This window comes from Perissodus microlepis, chromosome 8 (genome assembly GCF_051167445.1).
Source record: "Perissodus microlepis isolate ML-2025 ecotype Zambia chromosome 8, ASM5116744v1, whole genome shotgun sequence".
Taxonomy (NCBI): Eukaryota; Metazoa; Chordata; class Actinopteri; order Cichliformes; family Cichlidae; genus Perissodus; species Perissodus microlepis.
Window position 1 is genome coordinate 10511026 of NC_140468.1, and position 14535 is coordinate 10525560.

General features: G+C 39.5%; 1 protein-coding gene across 2 annotated transcripts in view; it reads right to left on the reverse strand.

Annotated features, from left to right (window-relative positions):
* dock1 (dedicator of cytokinesis 1) overlaps window positions 1-14535 on the reverse strand; it is a 213875-nt gene that overhangs the window by 16267 nt on the left and 183073 nt on the right. For both annotated transcript variants that reach the window (XM_084937450.1, XM_084937451.1), the window contains exons 41-45: window positions 8818-8959; window positions 6900-6981; window positions 4882-4966; window positions 2175-2261; window positions 606-782 (exon numbers count right to left, since the gene is read on the reverse strand). In XM_084937450.1, coding sequence (XP_084793576.1) covers window positions 606-782; window positions 2175-2261; window positions 4882-4966; window positions 6900-6981; window positions 8818-8959 — 573 coding nt within the window. The remainder of the gene's footprint in view (window positions 1-605; window positions 783-2174; window positions 2262-4881; window positions 4967-6899; window positions 6982-8817; window positions 8960-14535) is intronic.

The window sequence follows — 14535 nt, forward strand, 5'->3', positions numbered from 1 at the left end:
TCAGAAAATGTTTTTCTTTTTTGGAAAATGTGTAAGATGATTCTCTGATGATGATGATCATAAGACATGTCTATTAGAATTCTTTATGGCAGTTACAAAGCTAGAGAAGTGGATGCTTAGCTCAGCTTACGACAAAGAAGGAAAATGGGGAAACTGTTAGCTTAGCTTGTTCAAAATATAAAAATACCTGACTAGCACTGGTGTGTAAAACTGTAGGCTAATGAAAAAAATAAGTGCTTTGCCTCTCAGTGTATGAATCTTATATATCATGCCCCTGCTTCTGTGTATTGAACTGTCTCAAGGTCATCTTTAGTCATGTCTACTGTGGTAGGCTCCTGCCAATCTTGCCCAGAGAGATAAAGGGGCATCATTTATTTCAACTTTACAACACCTAAGGCTAGAAACCGAGTCTTAAGGTTGTGCACTGGCCCTATAGATTTGAGTCTCCTGGTTCTAGCTTTATGTTTAACAAACCTTCACGGCATTTAAAACAAGATAAAATAAAGCTTCATGAATTGTGGAAACGTTCAAATTAAAGATTTGGACATGAATGTATAAAAGTTAAGATGATTTAGAGACATCCAGAACTATTTTCATTCGTCTACCTTCTCGTAGTTGGTAAAACCTCCCATGACAGCTGGGTCCACAATCCCATTCAACAGCATGGAGAGCGGGTTGATGGGAAGGTTGGGATCATTGAGATGCCTCTGTACCATGCTGCTGATCTTCTCATTGGTCTGCTGCATTGTTTCAATAGCATTTTCCAATGGACTGATCTCCTCCTGTGCAGCACAGAAGTTAAAGGTGATATCAGATATTCACAGCGCTTATTCGCCTGTTTCAGTGCAAATACACATACTGTACACTGCTTTCATCCCTGCGATTACAACAATCAAAGGGAAACATTTTGTGTTATGAATTACAGAAAGGTTATAAGAAGATAGGCTGAGGATCGCTTAACTACACACATAAATCAAACAGAAACAATGAATAATTTTTGATCACCGTGCCCATATACGAACCTGGAACTGTCAAACGAAGATGGATAGTGTGTTTGTGTACCAGAACTTCAAATCCCATGCCAACAAAAAAAAAAAAAAGACTAGCAATTTAGAGGAAAAGATGAATGAAGTACTTGGAACTGTTGTCATTCATTTCACTACGGTGTGAAAGCTAATTTCGACACAATCTATTTAACTCCACATAGGGGCAATCTCATCTCTTGGATGGATGAAAAAAATCACTTCATTGTATTAAGAGTTTAGAGAAAACATGCATGGACTGTTAAGTAAATGTCAGAATTAGACCCAAGCCAAAAAAGTAAAGATGTTGTACAAGCGAGACAAATCTCCAATCTGCTCCGGTATGTCTCAGGCCAGCTCGATAAAAAGAATTGTCAGATGGAAGGATTAGGCCTGGTGAATCTCAACACAGTCATTAAGCTTTAAATAGAGAGTCTGACCTCAGGGACCTTGCCTCTCCCTGGCTCATCTGGAGGGCAAGCTGCTCCTGACAGTAAATTCTAACTCTGCCTGAAGGAAGAGGTGTCCGCTCCGAATTAGTGTGACAATGGAGAGTAAAACTCTGCTACATGGACTCAGGTGTTTGGGAGGTAAAGGAAGGCTAATCGCACTAAGTAGTGCATTTGTTTTGGGACAAACTAAAAACACATGAAAAAAAAAAAGCCTGTCTGGACTCTTACTTGACACCATAATCTGCCCTTGTGCTCATGACTTATACGGTGCACTTTTTTCCCCGTACTCGGGGAATGAGGATACAGGATGAGCATTTAAAAAAAAAAATTAAAAGATCACCGATAAAGTAATTACATTTCGATAAAGCTTCAGTCAACACTTAGGTCCTCTGCTGTTGTCTGAAGGGTTTTCAATACTGTAATCCAGGTAATTGTACAAAAAGTGAAAGGAGAGCAAAGCCTGAACTGTCCTCCAGTTATATTTGTGCTGTGTAGTAATTTTCAGTAGAAACAGGAGTGCCTGGTGAATCAATGTGGGCCATCTGGCAGAGAGAGAACGTGCCCTGTCGTTAGCCCGGGGAGTGGCACCCCTGCGTCTATACTGCTTAAGTGGACAAATCACATTGATTGTCTTTAAGCAAGCCTGCAGATCCTCATCTGATTAGGAGCCTTGCTTGGCACACAGGCCCTTCATACTCACAGTGGAGACTGACTTGACTTCAAACCAGCGCAGGATGCCAGGAAGTTTGTACGCTGTAGAGTACGTGGTTCTCTCAATCCACATGTTCTGCAGACACAAAGACAGACACAAAATTGAAACACAGTTCAAATCAAGATAATGTGGCTCTTTAAACAGATCAAGCTGCAGCTGTGCCAAGATATCACAATGAAACAAGACTGCTGTTGCATAAATGAGATTTTAGTGACGCAATGGATTTGGTTGGAAGACGGCTCTACTGCCTCCCCGTCTGGATCGGAGCTCATTTGCTCAAGTGCTCAAGGGCAGTTCCAAAAATGTTGAGACAATGTGTAAAATGTAACATTAGAATAAAAACAAAATGCAATGATTTCCACATTTCATAAATCTGTATTTTATTCACAACAGAACATAGAAATCAAATGTTTATGCTGTCAGTGCTAGCAGTCACCCTCCTAGTGGATGGTAAGAAATTTCAGAAAAGTTCAAAAAATTAACCCCTGACCTTGAGAACAAGCTCACTGGGATTTGAACTTTCTGAGATTTTTAGTAGATTAATCTATGGTATCAATTAAAAAAATCCTACGTCACCTTATTCTCAAATTATTCTCAAACTCGGGTGTTAAGCCTGCCCGCATATTCAACCGGGTGACAATGACAACACCCCATTATCCACCTTTTTATGGCTGAAGAAAAAACAAAGAAACTCATTTTGTGTTTGATGGCAGTAAGACATTTTTTTAAAAAGGCACAGGGCCAACTGAGGAGATCAGATACTGGATTTTTGGGAGAAGAATGTTCTGGTCCGATATGGATTCTAGCTGCTCAGCAGTACTGGGTTTTCTCTGTCGTAATTTTCCTTTCATGATGCACCAAATGTCTTCAGCTGGCAAAGGTTCAAGGCTTTTCCACTACAAAGCAACACTATTGCAACAGATGCAGTATTGTCTTACTGAAATATGCAAGCCCGTCCCTGAAAAAGACTTGCAGTTACCTTTCTGCACTGACCATGGTCCACAAAAGCACCAATGCAAACCACTAATGCAGGCTTTTCAACTGAGAATCGTGCCTGTTTTAAATGCACCTGAGAGCTTGAAAATCAGACATCCAATAGTGATGTTCAGTCTTGTCCCAGAGATTTGTCCACTTTTTCTCTATCTTTTGATGATATTATGTACTGCGGATGATGAATTTTTACATTGATGGGCATTATTCTGTTTTTCAAAAATGTGTAGATGTGTTTGTTTTTTTGCAGATTGGTGAACCTCTCCCCATCTTTACTTCTGAGAAGCTCCGCCTCTTGGGTTTGGGCTTGTGCGATTTGCAAATCACTGCATTCTGTTATTTATTTACAAACACATCAGCCCAACTTTTTTGGAATTGGAGTTGTAATATGGGATGTGATATGAAATTGGATAGCTTCTAAAGCATCAAATATTTATAATCTCAAATAACAGTACACATTGAGAAAAAGAACTTGCATGGCAGGGATCACCTGCAAGTCAGGTCTGCTCCAAATGTAGTTTCCAGCCTCTTTTTAACAACCAACACATCTGAAAAGAAAACTAATACTTCTATTTAAATATTTCGAGACTGCGTTGTCTTTAAAATCTACTTACTACTCACTCAGGAGCATCTGCAAATGACAAGGATTTGTGTTTATTGACATGCATAATAGATGTGACAGACACAATATGTCAGGCAATAGATATCCATAATCGCTCTGTCAGGACAGAGAAAGTCCAATCAGTCTGACAAGAGAAGCACGTCTAAGATGAGTGAAATTCATCACCCTGTTCTGCTGAAGTGACGCCACAGTAAACACAGAGGAAAGCGTGACTGGCTTTAATTTGTCGTCCTTGTTATTGCTACCTGGTTATTAAGTGCGCACAAAGAATAACTCACTAGATAAACTGAAAAACGACTTGACAGTAATAGTTGCATTTACTAAACTGGAGATAGATCACTGTCAGCGATTTTATTTTGTTTGGATGCTCTTGTTGGCACCACCTTCTCCTGTGTTCAAAGATGAATAAAATCCTCCGTCTATCCCTCCTCTGCGGTGTAAATTCTTCTGCCTATGTAAATTAGCTCTATGTTCTGCAGTGCTATTGATTTTCTGTGCTGAAAATATCTACGTAAGTATACGTGCATCATAAACTTGAAAGATTTCTCAGTCCTACGCTAGTAAATTTCAAGGTGGTGGCCGTGACACAACAGCAACCTGATGAGAACAGGCAAAAATGAAAATCCATTTTCAGCTCGACTCCACTTGCCACATCTCAGCATAAAACACTGACGAGCTTTTTGATCGGGTTCGGAGGCTACTAATCTACCTACTCTAATTTAACCTACTTAAGTACATTATCTTGCAAGTGTGCAACTTGCAAATGAAGCTGAGTCATTTGTTCCTGGGAAATTATTTCATAAATTTACTTGTATTTTTTCCTGTGTTTCATCTCTGAATGTGTGTAAATGACAAAGAAAAAAGATTTTTCTTTCTTTGTCAGTATAACTGGAATTCTTTAACAGTTACTGGTTCGTACACATTTTTTAAACCTACCATTTTTACCGCTCCTGTAAACGTAAACTCACATGTTCTACTGTAATCCAATAACAAAGTCTTTATGTTAATTTTATGTCTGACGTTAACCAAATAAATGGGGAAAAACTAAGTAACAGTAAACAAACAGAAAAAGACGGGAATTACCGCAAACTCATTGTCAGGATCCTTCTCTCCCTTCCTCACCGGCCTGGAATACTGGAATTTATGGACTTCATTTACCGTGTAGAAGCTGGGGAGGGAGAAAAATCAGTACCTGAGTAAATTAAAACTGTTATGGGCAATCCACAGCTTGATTCAAAGGTTGATTGCTTTGCTTCAGGTCAAACACAGGACAAACCGCCTCCCAGGGCAGCTGTGACAGGAATTATTGTGATTTGCATTTGGCTTTTGACTAACTATCCGAGATATGGTCTCATTGTGGGAAATAAATTCATTTTTGGCTCCCACACATAACTGGGAGGCCCTAAAGTTAGCCTGAGATGTCAGACATGCAGATAAGCTGCAGCACACCTGACAGAGGCACATGACTAACAGGGAGGAAATTTGCCAAATCAGGTTAACAGACTTTTCACAGCAGGAAAATGATGGTGTTACATAGTGGCTGTGGATACATGGCTTCCCTTACACAGGCTCATTACTTGCTTTCTTCAGCCCACCTTCATCTGTCTCACTTATTGGCATAAAGAGACATAATCACAGTCTCCTAGGAAAATTAGTACACCATATTGTATTTCCCATTTCCAAAACCACACCATATGGTTCAAAGCGTGCAAACTGGCTTTATTAGCAAATAATTATAAAGAAAATATGAACTGAATCAGTGCCAATCCAGAGCCACAACCCTATAATGATTAAAGAAATGGCGATCAATGTGTGCAGATGGGATGCTTGAACTTTTTCTGTGAAGGACGGATAATCTTTTTGATGAACAGACCACAAAAAAACAAAAAACCCATTTGTGACTACACAGAAAAGCTGGACTCAGGTGGCCCCAACATTTGAGCCTTTTATGTTATACCGAGGACCAGATGTTCCCGTCTGTGCTTACTCGCAAAGGGCAGCACACTGTTTAATGAACATAAGACCTATTCCCAAGTTAGCTGAAAAAGTTTGGCCTTCACTTAAAAAATGAAGCCTCTGAACTTCTGCTTTAATAAACAGATTATTAAAGCAGTTTAAAATCAGCCGTGTTACCCCAATTACACCTGTTACATGTCTTTAGCTGGCGGGCTAGAATTGATGGAGTAGCATAGTCTGGCAAAACAAGGTCAGATTGGGGTATGCTTTGCCTGCTGCTGTGACCCTGTGGCTCAAACAGCTCAGTCTCATTGCTATGCACCACTGATCTTTTCATTGAATGAGGGAATAAATGAGAGAAAATGGAGAGAGGGGGACAGACAGAACAGCACTGCGAGAGTTGAAGAAGTTATAGACTTTGCTAAAAACGCATCATGGAAAGTTTATATGGAGCAATCCTCTGTCAGTCTCTAAACACGGCTGTCTAATCTAGGCCATTTAACAAAGTTATATATTCTGATCAGATACACTTAGCGAGCAAGACAACAGGGTGCTGAAAAGATCAATGCAGGGGAATGTGACCAGTGCCTTGACTGGGCTTCTGATAAGATCACTGCGCAGGTATATTTGCCTAAAGGCTTTCCCGTGTAAATGTCTTCTTTTAATTATGCCCATTGATGCGTTGGATGGCATACCTAAGTGAATTTGCACAGCTGAGCGATGCAGCACATGGCTGGCGTACAGAATGTGTACAAAGGGGAGCACGAGGGCCCAATGTTTACTGTGGCCCTGACACGCCACACAATGGTATTAATGATGTCAGAGGAACAATGTTGTACTTGGCACAGTTGATAACAGCAGATGGCTGCTGAAAGTTAATAACCACTAGAACGACAAGAAGGTCAAGCGCTGTTTGTTCTACAGAGACCCACATTTAAATCAAGATTTAATCGCCTTTCTCCACAGCATAAGTCAGAACGCCACACGAAAATGCGAATGCACTCGTGTGTCACCACAAGCTCGCTGAACCATTTGAATGACTGGGGCAAGTAAACTTGGCTTTGCCAGATTGAAATTAATCTTATGTGACTCTGAGTTATCCACTGTAACTGTGAAGAAGTGAAGAGCAGGGACTTTGTTATTACCTGAGTATTTGCTCAGAGACAGACTTGTTTTGAAACTTGGCAGGCAGGTCGAGAATGGGCTTCACGGTAAAACACTGGATGTCTTAAGCAGAAACATCAAGGAATAAATGAAACTGTTGTACACACATCACTGAAGAGAAGTTACTCAGACGCTGGTGGCGATTCAACATTATAGTTAATACTGCAGTAATTTACATTTTGCAGTCTAGCTCTGTTCTAGGATGCCCTCACAGAACACAGCATACATCAATGGCAATCGCTATGCTGTATATCAAGCCAGAAATGGAGAAGCTGGGGTGGAGGTGGATTTACAAAGCATCTTATAACTGTATGCAGGCTAATGCAGTTTAAACAACATGCCCCGAGCTTTCATCTGGCACTGAGGTCAGCTAATCTGTCGCAACTGCTGACTGTGCTTGACAATTTGTTGTAATGTATTGCTACTGGAAAAAAACAAGATGACATAGTAATGACAGTAATATTATTAACCTTCTGGACTGACCTATACAGCCATCTGAAAAAGAACGTTTTCACAGCAGTTTTCGCTGCAGCCCTGTGAAAAGCCAAGTACACCCAAAGCACCTTTAAAAGCAATAACATTTTTTTTTTTCATAAAAAACAATTTTTTTTCTGGACTTGAAGTGTTTTCTTCAAGTATTGACTTCATCAGCCTCTCAGACCATTGTGGAATTTTGTCCCACTCTTCTTTACAACATTACTTAGGCTTATTGAGGTTTGTGGGGATTGCATTGTGCACAGCTCTCTTAAGATCCTGCCTCAACATTTCAATCTATTTAAGCCTGGACTTCGGTTGGGCCACTGAAACAACACAATTCTTTTCTTTTTCATAGATTTGCTGCTGTGCTTAGGATATGACCTAATTTTGGCCAAACGTTAGCTGTTGGACAGGTGGCCTGATATTTGACTCTTGAACCCTTTGATGAGTTCAACTAAGAGACTGCAAGGTGTTTGGTTGTTCCCAAATGTGGTGCTGTGCATTATAGGTGAACACCTCTAATCTGGTCTTGTCCAAAGGACATTGTTCCACAAGTTTTGTGCAAATGCAACTTTGCAAACCTAAGCCGTGCTGCATGAAAGACTAGAGGTTTTCCTCTGGCAACAATTCCAAACAAGACACATTTGTTCAGTCTTTTTCTAATTATACTTTCATGAACTTTAACATTTAACATCCTAGCTGAGGCTTGTAGTGTCTGAGATGTAGTTCTTGGGATTTTTCAATCTTTTTCCGTGCACTGCAGAGTCTGATCTTGGGGTGAATTTGCGGAGACATCCAGTCTTTGGAAAATTGTAGCATTGTGCTAAAATAGACCTGAATGCTCCAGACCAGGAAACTGCACAAACTTCTGCTTTTACAAAGGTGATCACTCACACCACATATGTTTGATTAACAGCACCTGCCCAGCCATTTAATTTAAATGGAAGCAGTAAGAGTGTACTTAATAATAATAATAATGGATTGCTTTTATATTCGGGACCCCTCAAAGCGCTTTACAATACCACTATTCATTCACTCTCACATTCATACACTGGTGAAGGCAAGCTACAGTTGCACTGCATGAAATCATGTGAAAACGTTACTTTTCACATGACTGTAATTGCATCATGATTCAGTCCAATTTGTCATTCACTTTAAATGGGGTGACGTCATGAACTGCCAGAATGTCTGTGCTTCACTTTGCTTAAAAGCTAAGAAACCTCTTCCTGTGCAAGTATGTAGCCATTCTGTGGAAAATAAAAATTATATACTCTTATTCTGTGCACTGACATAATTTAATATGGTGGCTGCACTAAAAAAAAATGAAAAACAACCTTTTGAAAATTACCCCTTAAAGTTAAAAAAAAAAAAAAAAAAAAAAAAGTAAAATAAAGATTTGCTTAGTAAATGTGCTAAGGATACACTGTCCAGAGGAAGACTTTGTGTCTTCGCTGGGTGGTGTCGTTGTCTTCATCTTCTCTGCATTGGGAAACTGTGTCAGGAGACGTGCCTCGAAGTCTTCTCGCCGCTCATACTCCTTCCCGCGGTAAATGAACATTTTGTTCTGAAGGACACAGAAGAAGACACTCAGATCGTAAAAATATCTTCATGAATGCATAATTCGAATTTACATTTGCAATATATATGCATGAGGTACACTACTTTATGAATATGAATATATATTTAAAGTACACACACTAATAGTACACAAAGAGCATGCAAGACCATGACGAAATGAGAAAAGCACTTTGATTTGCAAATCTACTTTGCCTGGTACTGTCACTGGGTTCAAATGCATCATCATAATCTCCATTTTAAACATTTGGAAATGCACGTGACAGAAAGTTCTCGGAACCGATTCAGTGATTCGGTTAAGGGAATCCTAGCCAAGATCAGAGTTGGCTTGCTTGAGGAGTATTTCTGTTTAACCCAACTGACATACAAATAGCCACTAGCATTTTGCTGTGGGCTCTTTCTAACAATAACCTCTAATGTGGTTGAAACATTGCAATGTTTTTGAAGGCAGACACAGAGAATTTTCCCGTCAGATATTAGTGCAGTAACATGACATGTCATCTTTGCATTATAGCAGTTAAATGTCTTCTGGAAACCATGACGTGGTGCACTGGATAGGAGTGCACTGAATATGACTTAGTTTATAAGCATAATAAGGAAATTAGACGACAGACAGTTTACAAGTAAGGGTTACACATAGGAATATAAGTCTAGTAATTTCTCTCCCATAAGCCATGGCACAAGAGCTACATGTGTGCTATCTGTTCTCATGCACAGATGGCAGAGAGCACATTTCTGTTTCAGACTTGCGTGACAGTCTCAATTGTCACGTTAGTTTCTTCCTTATCCTCTCAGTTTCACTGTGCAGGTGCAACCCCTCTGAGCAGAATGCTGCAGAAAGCTAAGATTTAAAACTTGACACTGCCCTTACTTAGGCTTCAAGAAAAATAAAAATTAGTGAACCTCGTGAAAAGCCAAAGAATACACACAGTGATACATAGGCACTTTTCATTTATTAGTGAGATGAATTGCAGGGATGATAAACACCTCGGGCACAAAAACTTTACAAAGACAATCCAAGTTGTTTTTTTTGTTTTTTTTTTACTTTAATTTGTCACGAGTCTGCATTTCTCTAAGACAGATTAAAATCTGAACGAAGACAGCTAGTCTTTCTCCAGCACTGCATATTGTTTTCTTATTCATAAGAAGACAGCAGATTCGCATTATGCTCGTTGAGCATTCAGGTCGTGTGAACAGTTATCTCAATGTCATAATTCTCCTTTTCATTACCCTCAAACCCACACTGGCTAGTTCTGGAAAAGAAAACCACTTTCAGTGAGATAATGAGTCATACTAAAATGGTCTTTTCTTTCTGGCTAGTGGGTAAAAAGCAATTTCCAACAGTCAAGTGACAAAACAGCAACAGGTCACATAACTTAATGCCATGGACTTTAAATAAAATTCATGTTGTCAGGATTTGAGGTCTTAAGGTCTTTATGTCATACCCCTCTTTACAAAGCAAAGCCAACGGAAATGGATGGATACTTCCTTTGAATCTACTACATAGATTGGCATATAAACTGATGAAAAGGTCATCTTGTTTTAATCCAAAACAAAAATAAATTATAAGAGAAGAGTGCACAGAATGCTCCTAGAAATGCATGAGCCATGAACGTGCCTTCAGCTGCTTGAATGTGCTCAGAAGTCTGTCTGAGGAACATTTTGACTGATAGAACATGACAGCTCATATCAGAGTGTCTCCGAATGTGGAGTCTTAGGATACATATTTCAAACCAACTCTCACACCCTCAACCACTCTATAAGCTGAGCTGTCACAGGAAACTTAATACAAGGATTAAGTAAAATTTAGGACTGATGGGAAGAGAAAGGAGAAAGGAATAAATACGCTTACAGCATGTAAAGTGAGGGAAACAATGGTTAGAGGAAATACTAAGCATTTGAAAGCTGAAACTGCTCCGTAAGGTTTTTTTTTATATAGAAAATAAATATAACAAAAAAAAATGAAATGATACAAAGCTTTTTGGAAAAGTAATTTTCAAGGTTAAAAAGACAACTTTGGTTAAATATTCTGGTCTTGATCTTTTTGTACAATAATATAACCATTTATACAATATAGACCTATTGATGAAAACAATCTAAAACCACTCTGATATTCTTTTGTAGCACACAGCAACTGGAGTCAATGACCTAATCGAGTCTGATGTTTTAAAATGTTATCTGTAGCCTTTTACCGCTAGCACCTTAGTTACTAACTATATTAACAACTAATAAATCATAAGTAGTTGAATTATGTACTCTTGCATAAAATCAATTAGTATGTGGGAGGGAGGTTACAAAATGTCTTCATCGAGGAATTGATTTTTTTCCCCCTGAGGACACTGCAGTGCTGCAACAAAAAGCAATACGGGGCGTGACTGATAATTTGGGGTCCTCCTTATCATATTGTCCAACATTAACACCAGTATAAATTATCACATGACAAAGTGTCATATCATCATTCATATAGCAACACCATATGTTTATGTTCCCTGTCCAGAACTACAATGAGACAAGCCCAGGCATGTCTGAGAGTGAAAGCAGTCTCAGCTGCTGATGACAATTTAATACCTAACAAAGGAGCTCCTTCAACAACATCCAACTCTGCTAAATATATCCAAAAAAGTGTTGCTGCCGGAAGGTGGAAACAACAAACTTGTTTTACCGCTTTGCTTTTACCGCAACCAGGCTATTAAGTGGGGAAGAAGGAATACAAACAGCTGGTGGTGTATGACCCAAGAGTAAACAAGCCTTGCTAGCTGCACTCCATTCGAGAGTTTTGTACTCTACGTGAACACTCAAAGCGCTTCACCTATTCACACCTATTTGTACAATCACATTTTTCTATGCTTAAGTGCTTTCTGGCTAACAATCACACTCCGATGGATCCAATGGAGAGCAACTCATGGTTAATATCTTGCCCAGGGTTCCCAAAGGAAACGGTTAAAAAAGTTGACCCAAAATACAACATTCTGTGTACAAAATACTTTGTGGTTACATTTGGCTTATGTTACTCCATATATTATGTCACTACTTTTGCACTATAATGCTTCTGCTCCTGGCACCTTATGGTATTAGATTCACAATTCAAATTAGGCAGTCTGTCATCAGTGACAGTAGCTCATTGGGAAAGATGGATGGAAAATTGCATTTATTTTGTGTGCACTAATAAATGCTCTCGCCTGCAAGGTGCACTCATCTATTTTTGATCAGTATTCTTTTCTATATACTGACATAAAAATCATTATTGCTCATTTCCTTAACATATTGGATATAATTTTGAAGCTATCTTGCCAAACAATACAGAAAGCCTTCTTCTATAACTGTATTTATCCATTAGTAAACCTCATCAAATTTCCAATATACCTACACAGAAATCCTTTAATATAATTGTTAAGTATTTCAGGATGGGCCCTTATATTATTTCAGGATGGGCGACCGTGGCTCAGGGGGTTGGGAAGCGTATCTGTAACCGGAAGGTCACCGGTTCAATCCCCGGGCTCTCTGTCCTGGTCGTTGTGTCCTTGGGCAAGACACTTTACCCTACCGCCTACTGGTGTTGGCCAGAGGGGCCGATGGCGCGATATGGCAGCCTCGCTTCTGTCAGTCTGCCCCAGGGCAGCTGTGGCTACAACTGTAGCTTGCCTCCACCAGTGTGTGAATGCGAGAGTGAATGAATAGTGGCATTGTAAAGCGCTTTGGGTGCCTTGAAAAGCGTTATATAAATCCAATCCATTATTATTATAAGAGAACAATGTCAAAGCCATAACAACATTTAAAATGTCATAAATCTTTGGCTTTTTGATGTTTAACGAGTAAAAAAAATTAACGACAGTGGACTAGTAACCATGACCAGCTTGTAAACTCTTTTGTATCTAATGTAGTACAAAGAATGCTCCACTTTTTAAAAAAAAAAAAAAAAAAAGATGGAAGAATACAAATGTAAATTAAGTGTTGGTTTTTATATATATACCATCTATGGTTATTTCAGGTAAGGAAAAACATATGAAAAAAGAATAAAACAGAGAAAGAAATAAGAGCTCCAAGCTATCCTCAAAGGTTCTTTAAAGAGCCTGTTAGATTAGGCCAGTGCAGCTTGCCCTGTCTATAATGGAGTTTCTGCCCTACCAGATGAAAGGGGTTAGACGGGGGGGCTGCGGAGATCGGAAAGTAGCCAAAGCCCTTGAGAAATGGCTGTTCTTCATAATAAAATGTAAAGGGTATGATCGGGGATCACAGTTCTTAAAACTAGAGTTTTATATCATCTTATTCCACGAGGACTTTTAGGCCATTTAGTGGCTGATTGTACAATAAAATGACCTTCAGTAAGATGCCAGATGACAGTCTGAAAAACAGCCGTAACAGGTCATACATTAAAAGCAAATTTAATCAGAACTGTTATTTTTCTTCTTGCAAAAAAAAATCTCAGGCCTAACATTAAGCTTACTGTGACACAGCAACACAGAAAAAATGATCTAATATAGATTACATTTAAAATGAAAAGAAAAAAAAAGACAAAACACATCATTGAGCAAGTGAAATGAAATAGAGGGCAGATATGCACCCAGCAGCACCTCAGACACTGTGGCTGAGATATCAATCACCAATTAAACACGTATTTAATTTCTGATATGCCGTGATCAGATTGGCACAAGGCCAGCCGGGACATTTACAGAGGAAAAAGAGATCAATTCAGGTTAAGCAGCCTGCTTTACTTGGTAGATGTTATAAATAGGCGGCGGATTTTCCATCAGCTCAGAAAAATCAGTGTTCAGTTCTGGTGGTCATTTTAGAAATCAGTGTCTCTCATTGTGGTGCCACCACTTTAAAGAACATTTGCAGCTCCACCTGCTTAAACAAGCTTAGAGCTGAATGTAAGGGGAATGTAACCTGTGATTCAGCAACTGAAAGCAATTTACAATGGGACCAGACAGCCTTTTTCACTCTGTGCTGGGTACATGGTTTTGTTGTGCAGGTGGTCATGGGACACCTTGAGCGGAACTTCACCGGAACACCATCTTCCCGACACTGTGATGCTCGTGCTGTTGGAAAAATGGTGTCCAGCTGTAGTTTGGCAAATGGACTTAAGTGCTTTGCTTGCCGTCTGATCAGTCTTTTGATTACTACAGACAAGATTTTTTTTTTTTGGCTGTTCTTCAAAGCTCTGCAGTTTTTACAACTACTCCTGGCAACTGCAGATGCAGGCAAAGATTTTGAGTGGACCGGCTCACAGTGACTTACACAGGTCTCTTAACACTGAGGAAAAGTGATACACGGTGAATGAAAGCGAGACACACATGCTAGAAGTGGGGGATAGAAACTGATGTATTCATTCATTCTTGCTTTTGTATCTTTCTTAGCTGTCTGCCTTTTTCCAAGAGAAACGTTCCATTTTCCCACACTGAAGGGGATCCACTCAGCGCATAATTCTGATCTACTCCGCAACCCACACATGGAGCAGCTGCCTATGATTCAGAGTTTGTCTCAGTGAGTGAGTGAGTAAGTTAAAGCCAGACTAGGTGGGGCTTTGAACAAGTGAGCCTCGCCACAACAAAACAATATTCATGG